The following is a 15440-nucleotide window of genomic DNA, read 5'->3' as shown; positions in this document are numbered from 1 at the left end:
TAATCATTTTTTTTATGGATAACATATTGACGTTTTAACGCAATTAATTTTGAATTGACTAAAAAGAAACATTTAAAAATTCTATTTTATTTCAATTTTAATTATTTCTGGAATTAAATAATAATAATAATAATAATAATAATAATGTCTGGAAATAGTTAAATTAAAAGACTGCCATGTCTGTTTTGGTAATTGATTTGATTCAATAATATGTCCAAAGTAACCCCTCAACAACACATATGGGAATTCCTATAATTAAATTAAGATTTCCTTCATATTTACAGCTGTGCCACAGAACGAACTCTCTATTTTCCTTTCTTTGTTTATCATTCACTCCCAAAACATTTCTACAATTACGAGAACCCAATGGAGAAACACAACTAAAGGGGGCATCCTATGAAACAATGAATCTGCAAAACCATTGATCCATTAAGGCTCAGAAATCAGCTCTGATATTCACACACACACACACACACACACAGGAGGAGGGACGATGATGGGTAGTAGTAGTAAGTAGACTGACTGTGTTTAATGTGGAGGAGTCATCACAACATTCTGTTATGTGCTTCAATCATTGATGTTTTCTCCTGCACATAGCAAAAGGAAGGGGAAATGGAAGTAAATAATAATGAACCAATCTCTTCCCAACCATAACACACTTTGAATAACAGAGACAGAGACAGAGACAGAGACCTCGCTTTGAATGATGTTTTCAGAGGGGAACCAATGCATGAGAACCCCTAAATTCAGCACAGCAGGTACCAATTTGAACACAAGAGGGGTGGTCACTAGACTAAGTGCTGTTGTTCCAAGAAGTAGCAGATAAACTTTCCCCTGCGTTAATTTTATAAAGTAAGATAATCATAAACTTCAGTAACGAAGCAAATAAAACTGATAATCGATTGTTCGAGATGCATAACGGAGAAAAAATGAAGATGTTCTATTGGGGGAGGGAACCACTGTTGCAAGAACACTATTTAAATGCCAGAGACCCATTACAACATCAGTGTTGCTTGAGACTTCACACTCAAAACTAAAAACGTGCTATGTGAAGGCATACTATCATCATATTTTGCCTGTGTGTCGCATAAGATATGAGGAAGCTATATGGATGCATGCATTCATACATACATATACAAACATATATATATATAGAGAGAGAGAGAGAAGAAACCCCAATGAGATGAAGATTTGAGGCACGGCTTAGGAGAACAAAAGCAAACTCTCCAATTTGAGCAAGCATGACTCCAACCTAAAAGTGAAGGTAAATAACAAGATTAGAAAATCATGATATTAAATTCTTCAGGAAAATCAGTTTCTAATAGGCCTACCTGAAAAGAAGTCCTTATACTGTATCCAAATGCCTTTGCAACAACGGTAACAACTGCTGTCTTCACAAACACAACCAGCATGACAGATGCTAGCAAAATATCCAAATGGCTCCACAGAAAATGTACATGAATCAGCATTCCAATACTTGAAAGGAACAAAGCTGCAAATAAATTACGAATTGGTTCCACCTATAAAGCAAGAGATAGTCAAAACTATTTAAACATTCATGCCAATTTAATAGCTCAATCTAAGAAGGAATATGTCGCAAGGCGAGCACTACTCAAAGAACTGGGAGTATGTAACGTAATTGGAGTACCTGATCTAAAGTATGTTGACCAAAGTCGGTGGTAGATATCATAACTCCAGCTACAAAGGAACCCAACTCAAGACTGAGTCCCAACTTATCACTGCACTGAAAAAGGTTAAAAATACACAAGTATTAAATCGATTTCAATAGGAAAATACAAAGCAATATACTGCAGTTTATGTCATGCTTCGGCAATTCAACAATTCCAGAAGGAGGTCCAGCTTTTCAAAGAAAACCTATTATATAATTCTATTTAAAACCATGTATATCAACTTTATTTCGTGACCTTTACAAGCTCAATATTCAGAACTTCACATGCAGAATTAATTGTCCAAATAATAAATAAAAAAAAGTTAACAAAACAAAGATAGTACCAGAGAATTATTAACATCAAAATATGGCAGCAGTAGTTAGATTAAAAAAAAACAAACAAACAAACAAATGAATTTCATTTCCAGCTTTTCTACCTTTCAGGCATGCATATATCTCTTAGATTCAAACCCCATATTCTCAAAGTATTTGAGGCCTAATCCAACATTCACAAGCACATATGCAGCAACTTCTTAATCCATTACAAAAATTCAAATTTTTCATCATGCTCATAAATGATCAGCTTAACTTTTAAGCTTCAGTGTTTAAACTAAACAATAAGCAAAAATAACTCAACAATAAGCAAAAATCAACTCTACAAAGTAGGTTGAATCAATTAGTGCCCAGGGCACGGAAATTAGACATATGGCTTTACCCAGGCAGACAGCAAGCAAAATGCCACAGCAGCAAGCTGGTACAACTCATTTGTCTGAATCACAGAAAAAGAAAACGATAAGCTTGCTAATCAGTCCAAAAACAAAGCTAAGGAAAGGACCCAGTTTAATGGCTCACTTGAGACGACAGCTGCATCATCAACTTAAGAAAGCGGGGAACAAATGACCACGACAAAATGGACGCGACTGTGAGATATACTGACAACACCAGTAGCCTGCAAACAGTGCACATTATAAGCACACAAAACATCTATAAGAAAGCTCAGGGTCAACAAACGAAGCAAGAAATAATATTTAAAAGGTCGAAGGCACACAGATTAACTTACAACTTTCCCATAGATATCATTCCTAAAATAAGACCATTGTGACCACCCAAAACTGGGAGCAAGGCAAATAACAAACCAACGGCACAGTCCTGAATAAATCAGGATAGATATATAAAGATACAGCAGAAACTCAAGACCTCTATCCAATGTAAAATGCTATTTTTAAATATAAATAATCCAAAAGAATGACGGGGGCAGAATAAAACCTGTAAGATAAGTGTTCCAATAGTAACCTGACCATGAAGAGTATTACTGCTATTCCGTTCTACCAAGAACTTCACCACCTAATAAAACATTAAGAAAATTATAATTCCACGCACATGGTGTTCAGTGATTTGGTGTGAGCTAAGGCATAACAGATGGTTCATGCAGTTAGAAACTGTTATAAAAGTTACCACTGCTGTCGATGACATTGATAGAAATGAACCGACAAATACACCCTCGGACAATTTAGCTCCACTTAACTGCATAAATGGCAAAAATGTAATGAGAGCTGACATCTAGGCAGGTGTTCAGCCTCACTCTTCCAACAAAAAAAATAGAGATTTAGATATTACCATGGCAATTATGCCACATAAGAACATAAATATGATGATCTGTAGAAAACCTCCAAAAACAGCAACAGCCCCCACAACTTTTAACTGCATGAGAACATTATGTATAAATCTAGCTTTCTAAGACGGAGAAAATTGAACACATTTATTGAGTAAAGAAATAAAATTTTCAAGTAATGAATATTACCTTTGTCAAAGAAAACTCCAGTCCTAAAGCAAAAAGAAGAAATACAACACCAAATTGTGCCACTGTCTCAACCTGAGACAAAACCTATGCTTTTAAGCATTGATAGAATTTCAAACATCTACAAGGGGCTTTTATTGGATGCATTCAAATGTACAAGAATGCAATTACTAGTTATATACACGTTTGAATAGGATAGATTTTATTTATATTTCAAAACTATAGAGATTCATTACAATGTGCAAAAAGGAGGAATCATAAAAAATTTGCACAGGAATGAGGGAAATATAGGGAAAGGGCGGTGATTTATAATGTTTAAAGTACCCATTTAAACTATATCATTCAATTAATATTCGATCGATCGCCAAATGACATAATTTAAGCATTTAAGCATCGTAGCAGGAGGACATTGGGCTATATAGATTAAAATCAGCAAGAATTAGCTAAAGCATATCCATTGCTACATGTATGAACAAACCTGCACCATTTCACTGATGAATTTTAGACCTCCTGGTCCAATAATTGACCCCGCAAGAAGATAGCCCACAATAACCTACATATAGTACAACAAATTTGTGATACTACTTTGCATACATTAGGTCGTGGACAATGCAATAAATTATTTTGAGCAGTAAGAGAAGTGAAATAGGTATTAAAAAAAAATGCAACACCAACCGGTTGGCCTAAACAAGAAAAGATAATTCCTCCAATTGCGGCAGAAACAATAACCACAACCAAGTCTGAAATCAGTCTGCAAGAGGGGAATACATGGAGCTTGAAACATATCTCAACGACTTCAGCATAATTTTTTCTAGTGCAGAAAATTCAGAATGGGAAAGATAAAATCTAACCTCAAATCTACTTGAAGTACTGGATACTTTGATTTCTTGTTTGACATCACAAATACATTGTCCTGCAATCATGCAAGATAGACAAATTAACATTAAAAAAGACAAGGAAATCATACATTGTCCGTCGTAGTGTCCATTCAGCAACAGATACTAAGGCCTATTTAGAACTTACTTTTTTATCAATCAACGTCGTCACATCATCAGATTCTTCATTTTCCAGAGAGAAAACATCCTGAAATTGGAATGCTCTAGTCCCACTGTCCAAAAACAGAAGCTAGCAAGTGAGAAATTTGTAGGAATAAAGTGCATGTAAGGATAACTCCAAAAAAATTTAGCAGACTGTATATAATAGAACAATTCAGAAATAAGAACAAACGCAACTGTTTTGGTTCCATACTTTGCCTTTTGACTATCATTTTTCTTGCCCTTCTCATGAGTGATTTTGGCTACTGTCTCCAGTTCTGCCTGTAGATATAAGAAGTTAAGAGTATCCGACATTTGAGAAGTCAAATAATTTTTCAATAATATATCTCAGAGATGAGTTACAGTTATATTGGGAGTTGTTAGCTAAGATCTCAAAAACAAACTTTTCTAGCAAATAAACTTATCAAAATCTTATAAGAGAGGAAAGGGACTTGACTGAAATTTAGTCATAGAGAGCCAAGTTTGACAACAGTTCTAGAGCATATGATAACAATTGCTAAATACAACATGCCACAAACAAATAGTAGATTGTAGACTAGAGAAGATATCTTTCAGGATCTCTACATCTTGAAAGTCCAAAGAAAAATGAATACTGTCGATGTCTCAAATGCATTTCCCACACAACCCACGTTGGAGACTTGAACAGAATTCCAAGCTAAATAAGAAAAAAAGGCCCACAACTAAAATGAAGAGGTCCAAACATATTTCAAGCTTTATTTATTTCATAGATATAAAACCAACCTCCTGATCAGCGACACTGTTATTAAAGTTGCTTCCGCCCGAACCTAGTAAAAGTCAGAGGTACAATCAAATATTAATTGAGCAGCTAAAAGTTGAAGAAAATGCAAAACAGAAAACGTTATGATTGTCGTAATTTGATCCATAAATAAATGAATGAACGGCCTATGAAAGAATTGAAAAAATAGAGAAATTAACAGTCTGGTTCCACAAAGAAAGTAAATTACAAAGCAAAAGGCCAAATCTACGTTTCACAGATTTCATTTTAAAATTTTCATGCATAGTCAATAGAATAAAAGACAAGACACTAAAGAAAATAAGAAAACACCAATATCTCGTCTGGTTCCATACGAATTTGAAAATTCTGAAATTGCTACAAGCATTAGTTTCTTTCTAAGGCCACTTCAAGTGCATAAGGTAAAGAGTATCTATTTGTATTATCTTCTTGGGTAACTTAAGAGTAAGGTTTTGAAAGGTCAGAAACCATTTGTTATCCTTTCAAAAATCATAGAATTAGAACTTAAAGAACCACTCTCTTCCTCGCGGACCATATCCGAACTCTAAACACATATTTATTCTCCTCACAATAATTTCTCGAATCTCTTCGTATTTCCTCTTGCTACTCGATACATGCTCATCTGCTTATCTTAGAATTGGAACATATTTGTCTCCTTATCACTTTCTTATACCACATTCTTTCCTGATACCATACACTAAACACTATCTTCCTTTTCACAACATGACTACTGTATTTCTCATCGTACTCTTTTTAATTGCAAACCTTTTCTAACTACTGTAGCTCTATACACGATCTTGACAATAAAAATGGCTTCCTCTCACAGTATACAACTCTGTATACCACCAAACACACAAAGTTGACGTCAAAATGATCCAACACAGTAGATTTTTTCACTGTAACGTATTCCATTCTTTGGCTACTATACTCTTCCTATCTGCTTCACACTGCCTTTCTCTTCCAAAATATACAAACTCCCTCTCAACAAACAAACAAAGGCTAAAAAATCATCAAACTTTGTATGATATTCTTTCTCAATGAAAAAAGGGTTATCAATTTCCTTTTCTATTATTCGATTTTTGCAACCAAAAAAAAAGTACCCAAAAAAAAAACGGTAAACGTTTTTCTTTCTAAAGGAATGAAGATAAAGAGACCCGAAGTAGCAAACAGAAAGGGGAAAAAAAAAAAGACTCATAATCAGAATCAAACAAATCATCATGACTATATTAACTTGGTCCAGTAGAAGAACGTTCTTGATGTTTCTAAGTTCAAACAAAGCATTGAAATCTTCAACTGCCCTGTTCCTAGTCTTTCATGCTAAGCAACAGGAGGGGAGGGGTGAGGGGAGAAGAGAGCTTAAGTCCCAAACCTTCAGGCAGATCATTGTCAGGGAACTCCTTCTCGAGCACCTTATCGAACATTTGGGCAATGCTACCGTCACCGGAAATCGGTGCCGTTGAGTTGATCAAGTTTCCATAAAATCTTTCCCTAATTTCCTTATCCGATCTGGCTGAGACATGACTTCGCGCAGAAATTAAAACCAGAACGATGCAAAGCCATGATCCAATTGCTCCTCCTCTTCTCGCCATAAAGAACCGATGAAGCATAACAAAAAAGAAAGCGTAGGAAACAGAAAGAAAGCTCCCTTCTCAAATTTGAAAATGCTTCGACTCCATTGAGGAGAGAGGGAATACGGTTAATTTCAAGTAATCTTCAGAAGAATGAAGTAAAGTACTGGAAACTTGGAAATGAATTCGATCGATTTTGGAATAATTTCTTTGATTATTCTGTAATGGGATCTTTTTGTTCGCTGGCGATTGTTGATTGCAGTTTGAGTGGCGGGATCGATGAAGAAGATGGTGGCTTCCGTTTGACGAAGTTGTTGCATCGCATCGTTAGGTGTGGGGCATCACACCAGAAAACTCCCATCTCACGTTACACGCTTTACTTCGCACGTGCGCTGCACCATCGGCACACATATTGCTTCACTCTTTTTTAAATTAAAAAGATTTTTTTTTTAAAAAAAATGTTAAATTTCTCAAAATTTTGTAAATTGTGAATTTATAAACATAATAAATTCATTTTTTTTTATTTAAATTTTATGAATATATTAAACACAATTAAAATTTTAGAGTTTCATTAAATCCTTAAAAGTCAACTTTTATGGTTGATACAAAATTTTAGTTTTTTTCTTTTTTGTTTTTTACTTTTTTTTTAATAAATTAAATATTTTAAATCGTTAAATAACGAGGATGACCATGTGAGATATTATTTTTAAAAATTACATAAAATATAGTTTTATAAAATTTAAAAAAAAAAAGTAATATAGGTTACTTTATAATTTATCAATAAAAGTCAACGAACTTGGAAATCCTAATGACAAGCTGTAGGTGAGCAAAAATCGAGAAACACCTAATACTGACCATTCCCCCACTGATACGAGTACGCCGATTACCCCCCAAACCGTACAGAGCGAGTGGGTTGCTTCTACGGAGAAAGATGCGCTAATTAGGTGGACCAAAAGATGATGCCCAAAGATATTCTCGCCTCCCTTGTTCGGACTAGAGTTCCACTTTCACGGTTCGAAGGGAGCGCCGAACACCGAAAGTGAAGTTGCTCCTACCTACAGGAGCATCCGCCAATTGCAGAATTAGTTCAGTATCTTCTTCCGTCCAAAATTAAAGAATCAAACAATGTTTTCGGTCCAAAAATAATAAGAGTGATATTTTTAAAAAAAATTAAAAAAGATATTAAAACTTTTAATATTTTTAATTTACCTACTATATATTTAGTTAAATTATACAAAATAATCTAAAATTTTAGGTTAATTTCAAGTATGTCTCTAGAAATTTAATTTTGGAATTTGTTCTAAAAACACTTTGAAGTGTTTTTTTTTTTTTTTATTAAGATAAGATCGAAAATTGATGTTGTGAAAAATTTTAAGAACAAAATTTAAGAGGAAATAAATATCATCGATTTGAATGACATTAAAAAATAATAATTTTCATTGTTCTTCGTCTAATAGAGTGAAAAAAATTGCAAATAAAAGAGGGAACGGAGAAATGAAGGAGAAAGAAAGGAAGAAATGTTTGTTACTGTGTTCATTTGGGAGGCAAATAAACCAAGATCGATCCATTTCACTTCCCGGATTTAATCGTCAACTGGCAATTCAAGGTCATTATTAATGGTTGTTGAACCCTATTTTTCTCGTTTCTTCTACTTCTTTTCTCCGCTTTTGATCCTACTTTCAATGGAGTGACAGATGATTACAGATACTCATGAGAGGATTGTTTTCTGATTCAATCTGATATGTTGGGATTTCGCATGTGTTTTTTTGTTTATTAATCTAGAGATATGAGTTGCTATAGAAAATCGAAGTTTGCGATTGATGCCTTTCGGAGCTTGTCTTCGAAGATTTTTCCCAAAGATTTAATTCGTGATTGTGGATCAAGAATTTCCCGTAGTGGCCGTTCGTTTACGGCTCAATCTGCTTCTCCAATCATACAAAGATTTGGAAGACAAGTTGGAGAGAATCGGAAGCTATGCAATCCTTTTTTAGGTGGTTCGAAGAGATTTTACTATGTCGATCGCTATCGCGTCGAGCATTTTAAGCCCAGAGGACCTCGGCGATGGTTTGAAGATCCGAGGAACTTATTGATAGTTGTGATTGCGGGTTCTGGAGTTTGTGTGACAGTGTATTATGGGAATTTAGAAACCATACCTTATACCAAACGGAGGCATTTTGTGCTGTTATCGAGAGCTATGGAGAGGAGGCTTGGAGAGTCGCAATTTGAGCAAATGAAGGCGGCCTTTAAGGGGAAAATATTGCCTGCTGGACACCCAGAAAGTGTGAGGGTAAGATTGATAGCTAAGGATATAATTGAGGCATTACAAAGAGGGTTGAGGCAAGAGAATGTGTGGAGTGATTTAGGCTATGCATCAGAGGCTGTGATGGGAGCCCCTGAAGGTAGTGGCCATGAGACATTGATGGCGCTTAGGGGTTCTGGGGCTGAGAAGATGGAAGATAAATGGTACCGCGAAGACGAGGTTCTTGATGACAAATGGGTTGAGAGCTCTAGGAAGAAGGGCCAGGAAAAGGGTTCCCAAGCAAATACTTCACATTTGGATGGATTGAACTGGGAGGTTTTGGTGGTGAATGAACCGGTTGTTAATGCATTTTGCTTGCCTGGTGGGAAGATTGTTGTTTTCACTGGCTTGCTCGAACACTTTAGAAAGGATGCAGAAATTGCAACTATTATTGGTCATGAGGTACATAAGATTGTTCTTTTTTTCGATATCTATAAGATCAAGATCAAGTTGTTTATTGCAAACGATCGATCTGAATGGTTAGAAGATACGTAAGACTCGATATTATTAAACTTGAGAATTTTAGACGAGTATGTTAGGAATCACAAACCTCCACAATGGTATGGTATTGTTCACTTTGAGCATAAACTTTCGTGACTTTGCTTTTTATTTTCCCAAAAGTCCTCGTACCAATGGAGATATATTCCTTACTTATAAACTCAGATCAACCCCTTAATTAGCCGACGTGGGACTCCTCTCCCAACAATCCTCAACAGAGTATTGTGATGCTATAAATGTTGTGAGTTTGAACTTCAATTATTTTCTTTTATTCGTCCACCGTATCGAGTCAATGACAAGTAGGCAACATATTCTTTTGACATCAATATCCATATGCAAGTTTTCATTTAGCTCACTGCCTCTATGATCATGGGATTATCTTTAAGAATCCTGGATGGGTCTTGTTTTAAGGTCTTGTTTTCATTAATTAGGTTGGGCATGCTGTGGCTCGACATTCTGCTGAGGGTATTACGAAGAACCTGGGGTTTGCCGTTTTGCAACTTATCCTTTATCAGTTCATCATGCCTGATATTGTCAACACTATGTCAACTCTTTTCTTGAGGCTTCCTTTCTCTAGAAAGTAAGTTCAGAGTTTATCTTTCTTTATAGCTTTCTTGGTTGTATTGATTTAGTATGGTTAATGGTTAGAATTTCTTGTTTTGATTGTTTCCACAGACGTGTATGTACGCGTATAAATATGTTATTTGTCGTTGTCATGCTATCTCTTATTTGTTGAATGAATGTAAATATTGACTTGATTGAACAAAGACTTGATGGGAATGGCTGTTCCAACAATCCTCTAGCATTACCTTCCCTCTGAAGAGCTCGTTTTTCATTTACTTATAATCTCGAGACATCAAATTACCAGGCATCGATCATTCCGAGAGAATTAAAAAGGCCTAGTACATTCCTCATTTTGGTCATGGTTTTTTATCTATTAAGCATTCTACAAACTATTTTAGTTCAAACATCTGATAATACTTGAAGGGTGATATCTCAGTGATTCCTGAGGAGGATTTTGGATTAGATCAGAGCTTGTGTGCTATTTTTGGCTTTAGACAGAAGCATTATAGAGAGAGAAGTGTTGCCTGTTCTTCATTATTATCTAAACAGTTCAATTCCCTGAAGTACTCCCATCCATCTACTCATGGGTTAGGTTCACAATCTGATACTTTTGAACATTTTGATGCCTTCAGGATGGAAATGGAAGCAGATTACATTGGTTTGCTTTTGATCGCCTCCGCTGGATATGACCCGAGGGTTGCACCCGCCGTATACGAGACGTTGGGTAAGGTCACTGGTGAGTCCGCACTAAGAGATTATCTCTCTACTCATCCATCTGGAAAGAAGAGGGCACAGTTGCTCGCTCAAGCCAAGGTTATGGAGGAAGCTCTCACTGTTTACAGAGAAGCAAGAGCCGGACATGGGGTTGAAGGCTTCCTATAAGACTCCCAAAACTGCGCCAGAAACTTTGAAATAAGTTCATATGGATTGGAAAGAGAATGGCTTCTCTCCTCCATTGTACTGTTTTTTAGCAATGCCAGTATTGTTCTGTTAAAGCATGATATCAAATTGTAATTCATTGATTTCAACCATGATCAAAATGTTTTAGTGAATTTTGGGTATTAATTTGCTTTGGACTCCTCTCTTAGAAACCCCTTCAACGCCTTCTAGGTTGAAACATAACGATTCTGGCCACTCGATGAGGAAGGTCTGGGGACGAGTGACAACCTTCATCGACTAGTGACAACCGTTGACAATCATGTAACGACCCAAGCCCACTGCTAGTAGATATTGTCTTCTTTGGACATTCCCTTTTAGGCTTCTTGACAAGGTTTTTAAAACGCTAGCTAGGAAAAGGTTTCTTTAGGCTTTCTTTTTTAAAGATTCCTTTCAACTGCTAGGGAAAGGTTTCCACACCCTTATACAGGGTGTTTCGTTCTACTCCCTAACCAATGTAGGAAAGGTTTCTACACCAGTGTTTGACGAGAGTCGACAAGTTTTTACTACCAACAACACCTCCAAGGCTCCAACAACCATTTCTAGCGGGATTGGTCACAATGGTGGACCGATCATAACATTAATTTTCATTACAAACTCAAACTATGAACTATTCATTTTAATTACAAACTCTGACGGTGGACCGATCATAACATTAATTTTCATTACAAACTCAAACTATGAACTATTCATTTTAATTACAAACTCAAACTTATCAGTTCATACTGTTTTCCTTTTTTTTTTTTTTTTCTTTTTTGGGTCGTCAAAGTTGAAAGTTGGTTTACTTGATTACATTGATTGCCAACCACTTTATATTTCAACGAATCTTTCTACAGAGAAATTATTTGTGAATCATGAGAAAGAGAAATTTTGTGGAGTCAACGGAGAAAGTTGATAATTGCAGAGAGGGAGATTTGAAGGTCGGGGAGGCTGAACTAAGGAGCAGGCGGATAGCAATAGGGCGGACAGAGAGTATTGACTTCAAATGGACAGATTTATAGAGAAGAGTGTCAAAAAGGCATTAACTATGGAAAAGGTGGGGAGATGGATAAAAGAGAGAGCATTAAGTATGTATGAAGATAAATATAAAATGAGAGTGATCTTTCTCCTTTATGGCTCAACGATCTCTCTTTCTTTTACCTACTCCATTTAATACACTGTAATTCATTTCCTATATATATATAAACACTGTAAGATTGTTCTTTACCTCCAAAAGCAATGGAATCAGCTCCCAAGGTCAGCCATGGCGGCATTGCCCTCCAATCCGCTCAATTAATGACTCGCCTACGCTTGACATTCTTCCAACTTCAACAGTTCTTCATTCTCACCCTTCTCATTTCCATTGAATGTCATGTTTTCTTAAAAGGATGGAATCCCATGTTCCATATCTTCTTCCTTTTCTCTTGTTTTGTTGTCTATATGACTCTCAGGCGATTCTTCTTGAATGCTCCTCGTTCTGTCTATTTGGTTGACTTCTCGTGTCTTAAACCACCAAGCTTCCTCAGAGTTCCCTTTGCCACCTTCCTTGAAAATGCTACTTTGATGGATGTTTTTGACAGAGAGAGTCTCAGTTTCATGGCCAAAACTCTCAAATCTTCTGGACAGAGTGAAGAAACATGTCTCCCTCCAGCCCTGCATTTCATTCCACCCAAAACCCATCAACAGGAATCCATTAATGAAGTCCATATGGTGCTATTTCCTGTCATGGATGATCTTTTAACCAAAACCCATCTCTCTCCTCATGACATTGATATTCTCATCGTTAACTGCAGTGGCTTTTGTCCTTCTCCTTCCCTCTCCTCCATAATTATCAACAGATACTCCATGAGAAGTGATATTAAGAGCTTCAATCTCTCTGGAATGGGGTGCAGTGCAAGTGCTGTGGCCATTCATTTAGCTGAAAATCTACTTCAGGTTCACGAGAACTCAAATGCCGTAGTGCTCAGTACTGAAATTCTATCAAACGGTTGGTATGCAGGAAAGGAACCCTCCAGATTAATTCTGAACTGCTACTTCCGCATGGGCGGTGCAGCTATTCTGCTCACCAACAGAAAAGAGGCGAAAGATTATTCAAAATACAAACTATTCAAATCACTTCGAACCCTGACATCCTTCGACGATAAGAGTTACCTTTCAGCCATGCGGGAAGAAGATAAGGACGGAAAACTCGGAGTCTCTGTGACACGAGACACGCTCCAGGTTTTCCCAGAAACTCTCCGAATAAACATAACCCTTCTTGGTTCATCAATCCTGCCATTATCAGAGAAACTAAAACACGTGGTTTCGAGGCTAAGGAAGCGATTTTTGTACAAATCCCAAGAAATTTACATACCTAATTTCAAGACTGTGATCAATCATTTTTGCTTGCCGGTATCAGGAGGTGCAGTGATAAGGGCGATCGGGAAAGTTCTGAAGCTGAATGATAAAGACCTGGAAGCGGCATTGATGACTCTGCATAGATTTGGGAACCAGTCTTCCTCTGCGTTGTGGTATGAACTTGCGTACTTTGAAGCAAAAGAAAGAGTTGAGAAAGGAGACAAAGTTTGGCAAATTGGGATGGGCACTGGGCCCAAATGTGTTAGTTTGATCTGGGAATGCATCCGGCCCATTTCCGGAGAGTCCAAGAAGGACCCATGGGCCCAAGTAATCCATCATTATCCCATCTCAGGCCCATCAACCTAGCGCGGGAGAACTTTGGGACATTAGCGAAAGCTTAGATTTGAGAGATATCCATTGTAATATGAAATAAATTAGTATTTAATATCTTTCATCTTTAAATTTGAACCATGGTATTTGGTAAGGAATAATAATTTAGTGCAGTGTAATTTGATAGTCTAACCCATTAAAAGGAAATCCAATCCAAAGTGAACATGTCTAATAACAGCCCAATCTCACCGCAGTAGGTATTGTCCGTTTTGGCTCATTAAATATCAACCTCACAATTTTAAAACATCTCTGCTAGGGAGTGGTTTCCACACCATTACAAGGAATGTTTTGTTTTTTATTTCCCTCTCCAACCGATATAGGATATGACAGAACGAGTATTAGACTAAATTCAATTCATAGAACTTCATAAAAGCATCTCCTAAACAACAAAACATAAATCCAGTTTCACGCATGAAACCAAGAACAAAAGTTCAGCTGAATAGAGAATGACACCGGAAAATTCTCACCTCAAACAAGAGATCTCCACTCAAATGAACTCAAAATCTACCCATGAACATAGTTCCAACACTTCCAGAACCAAATCCTAAAACAAAAGATTTCTATGGTTAGAGACCAATCTGTTCGACGGAGAGGAATATAGGCTACATAATGTTGCTACATAATCTCAACATCCTTGTGAGGGTATTAAACAAAACATAAGAGAAGATCATTCTTGCGAGGGTGTCAACAAACGTAACACAACTTGCAACAAGAAAAGAAAAACATAAACAGCTTACCAGAAAGGGAACCAATTTGTGGGGGCGGAAGGCGGTGGTTTGCAGCTGCGGAAGAAGGTCAGGGAGACTTGGTTCTATTTATGATAACATATAATGCCTTATGTTTTCTGAACATCAAATGTTGTGAGGTTAGATAATTGTCTGTCTTAGAAGAGTCTAAGAACTTGACTAAAAACATACAAATATATTAAGAATCATCCTTAAACAAATATCTATGAAGAAAGCACATGTATTACCCAATCATTTTAGGCTTTACAGGTCAAGCCATATATAGCCTCCATGTGTTACTTTCTAGGAGGTTTATAGAAAAGTTGAATGAGAGTTTAGAATCACCCAAGTTTTGAGAACATCAAAGCTATGGGGTGAGATACTCATATCACAAATTTTGAAACCCCTACCATACCAGCCTAATGTAAAAGCTAACACATTGATGCAGCTTACAGGAATTTGAAGGAGAAAATAGGGATTGGATTGATGACTCAGAACTAAGGGAGTTCAATAGGGTGAGATCCAGAATGGAGATAGGTCAACTGACCTGACCTAATCTCTCTTTCATTCAATAATGTCTCTGCTTCTCAATGGGCACAAAGAGAGGGTTTTCAACTCATTGTGTTGCTCACTCAAACACTTCATTATTAAACTTTTAACATTGTTGAATCCTTCTTCGTTTTTAAATTACATTGTACGATAAATCAATAAATAAGAATATTTATACTAGAGTAGTACTATAATTGTAGAAACTTTCTGAGTCAAATTCCTAATTGAATTCACTCCATTCCTCCATGTTATGTAGGGGACATCAGCCATAACTTCCATTTCCTACTACTAGACTCACACAAGTTAATTGGCCACCTCT

The 15440-nt window shown here is 36.5% G+C and overlaps 3 protein-coding genes across 5 annotated transcripts; 2 read left to right on the top strand and 1 right to left on the bottom strand.

The window, feature by feature from the left end:
* Positions 1-158: 158 nt before the first annotated feature.
* On the bottom strand, positions 159-7176 carry KEA5 (K+ efflux antiporter 5). Of its 2 annotated transcripts, XM_023686565.2 has the most exons (20): positions 6646-7176; positions 5264-5307; positions 4716-4783; positions 4491-4575; positions 4319-4380; positions 4143-4218; positions 3946-4020; positions 3471-3542; positions 3287-3370; positions 3125-3193; positions 2936-3013; positions 2730-2818; positions 2522-2618; positions 2385-2438; positions 1649-1744; positions 1332-1520; positions 1175-1252; positions 694-834; positions 524-587; positions 159-410 (listed from the first exon to the last, which is right to left on the bottom strand). In XM_023686565.2, the coding sequence occupies exons 1-19, from the start codon at positions 6881-6883 to the stop codon at positions 546-548; spliced, it is 1737 nt and encodes a 578-aa protein (XP_023542333.1). In that variant the 5' UTR covers positions 6884-7176; the 3' UTR covers positions 159-410; positions 524-545. The 2 variants fall into 2 exon arrangements, with proteins under 2 accessions (XP_023542333.1, XP_023542332.1); XM_023686564.2 differs by having other exon boundaries at positions 159-587; positions 6646-7175.
* Positions 7177-8288: 1112 nt separating this feature from the next.
* Positions 8289-11270, top strand: LOC111802274 (mitochondrial metalloendopeptidase OMA1). Of its 2 annotated transcripts, XM_023686577.2 has the most exons (4): positions 8293-8450; positions 8627-9545; positions 10073-10221; positions 10838-11270. In XM_023686577.2, the coding sequence occupies exons 2-4, from the start codon at positions 8631-8633 to the stop codon at positions 11085-11087; spliced, it is 1314 nt and encodes a 437-aa protein (XP_023542345.2). In that variant the 5' UTR covers positions 8293-8450; positions 8627-8630; the 3' UTR covers positions 11088-11270. The 2 variants fall into 2 exon arrangements, with proteins under 2 accessions (XP_023542344.2, XP_023542345.2); XM_023686576.2 differs by having other exon boundaries at positions 8289-9545.
* Positions 11271-12359: 1089 nt separating this feature from the next.
* On the top strand, positions 12360-13921 carry LOC111802364 (3-ketoacyl-CoA synthase 7). The gene has a single exon (XM_023686698.2). The coding sequence runs from the start codon at positions 12360-12362 to the stop codon at positions 13821-13823; it is 1464 nt and encodes a 487-aa protein (XP_023542466.2). The 3' UTR covers positions 13824-13921.
* The last annotated feature ends 1519 nt before the right edge of the window (positions 13922-15440 follow it).

The sequence above is a fragment of the Cucurbita pepo genome, chromosome 9 (genome assembly GCF_057944985.1).
Source record: "Cucurbita pepo subsp. pepo isolate OVF chromosome 9, ASM5794498v1, whole genome shotgun sequence".
In the NCBI taxonomy this organism is placed as follows: domain Eukaryota; kingdom Viridiplantae; phylum Streptophyta; class Magnoliopsida; order Cucurbitales; family Cucurbitaceae; genus Cucurbita; species Cucurbita pepo.
The sequence above is the reverse complement of the archived record's forward strand: the minus strand, read 5'-3'. Positions and strand labels throughout refer to the sequence as shown.

Coding starts and splice junctions, on each gene's coding strand:
- LOC111802364 (XM_023686698.2), top strand. CDS start 12,360: ATGGAATCAGCTCCCAAGGTCAGCCATGGCGGCATTGCCCTCCAATCC.
- LOC111802274 (XM_023686576.2), top strand. CDS start 8,631: ATGAGTTGCTATAGAAAATCGAAGTTTGCGATTGATGCCTTTCGGAGC. Junction 9,546..10,072: donor CAACTATTATTGGTCATGAG/GTACATAAGATT, acceptor TTCATTAATTAG/GTTGGGCATGCTGTGGCTCG. Junction 10,222..10,837: donor AGGCTTCCTTTCTCTAGAAA/GTAAGTTCAGAG, acceptor TGATGCCTTCAG/GATGGAAATGGAAGCAGATT.
- KEA5 (XM_023686565.2), bottom strand. CDS start 6,883: ATGCTTCATCGGTTCTTTATGGCGAGAAGAGGAGGAGCAATTGGATCA. Junction 2,819..2,935: donor TTGGAACACTTATCTTACAG/GTTTTATTCTGC, acceptor TGATTTATTCAG/GACTGTGCCGTTGGTTTGTT. Junction 1,253..1,331: donor GTATAAGGACTTCTTTTCAG/GTAGGCCTATTA, acceptor CTTCACTTTTAG/GTTGGAGTCATGCTTGCTCA.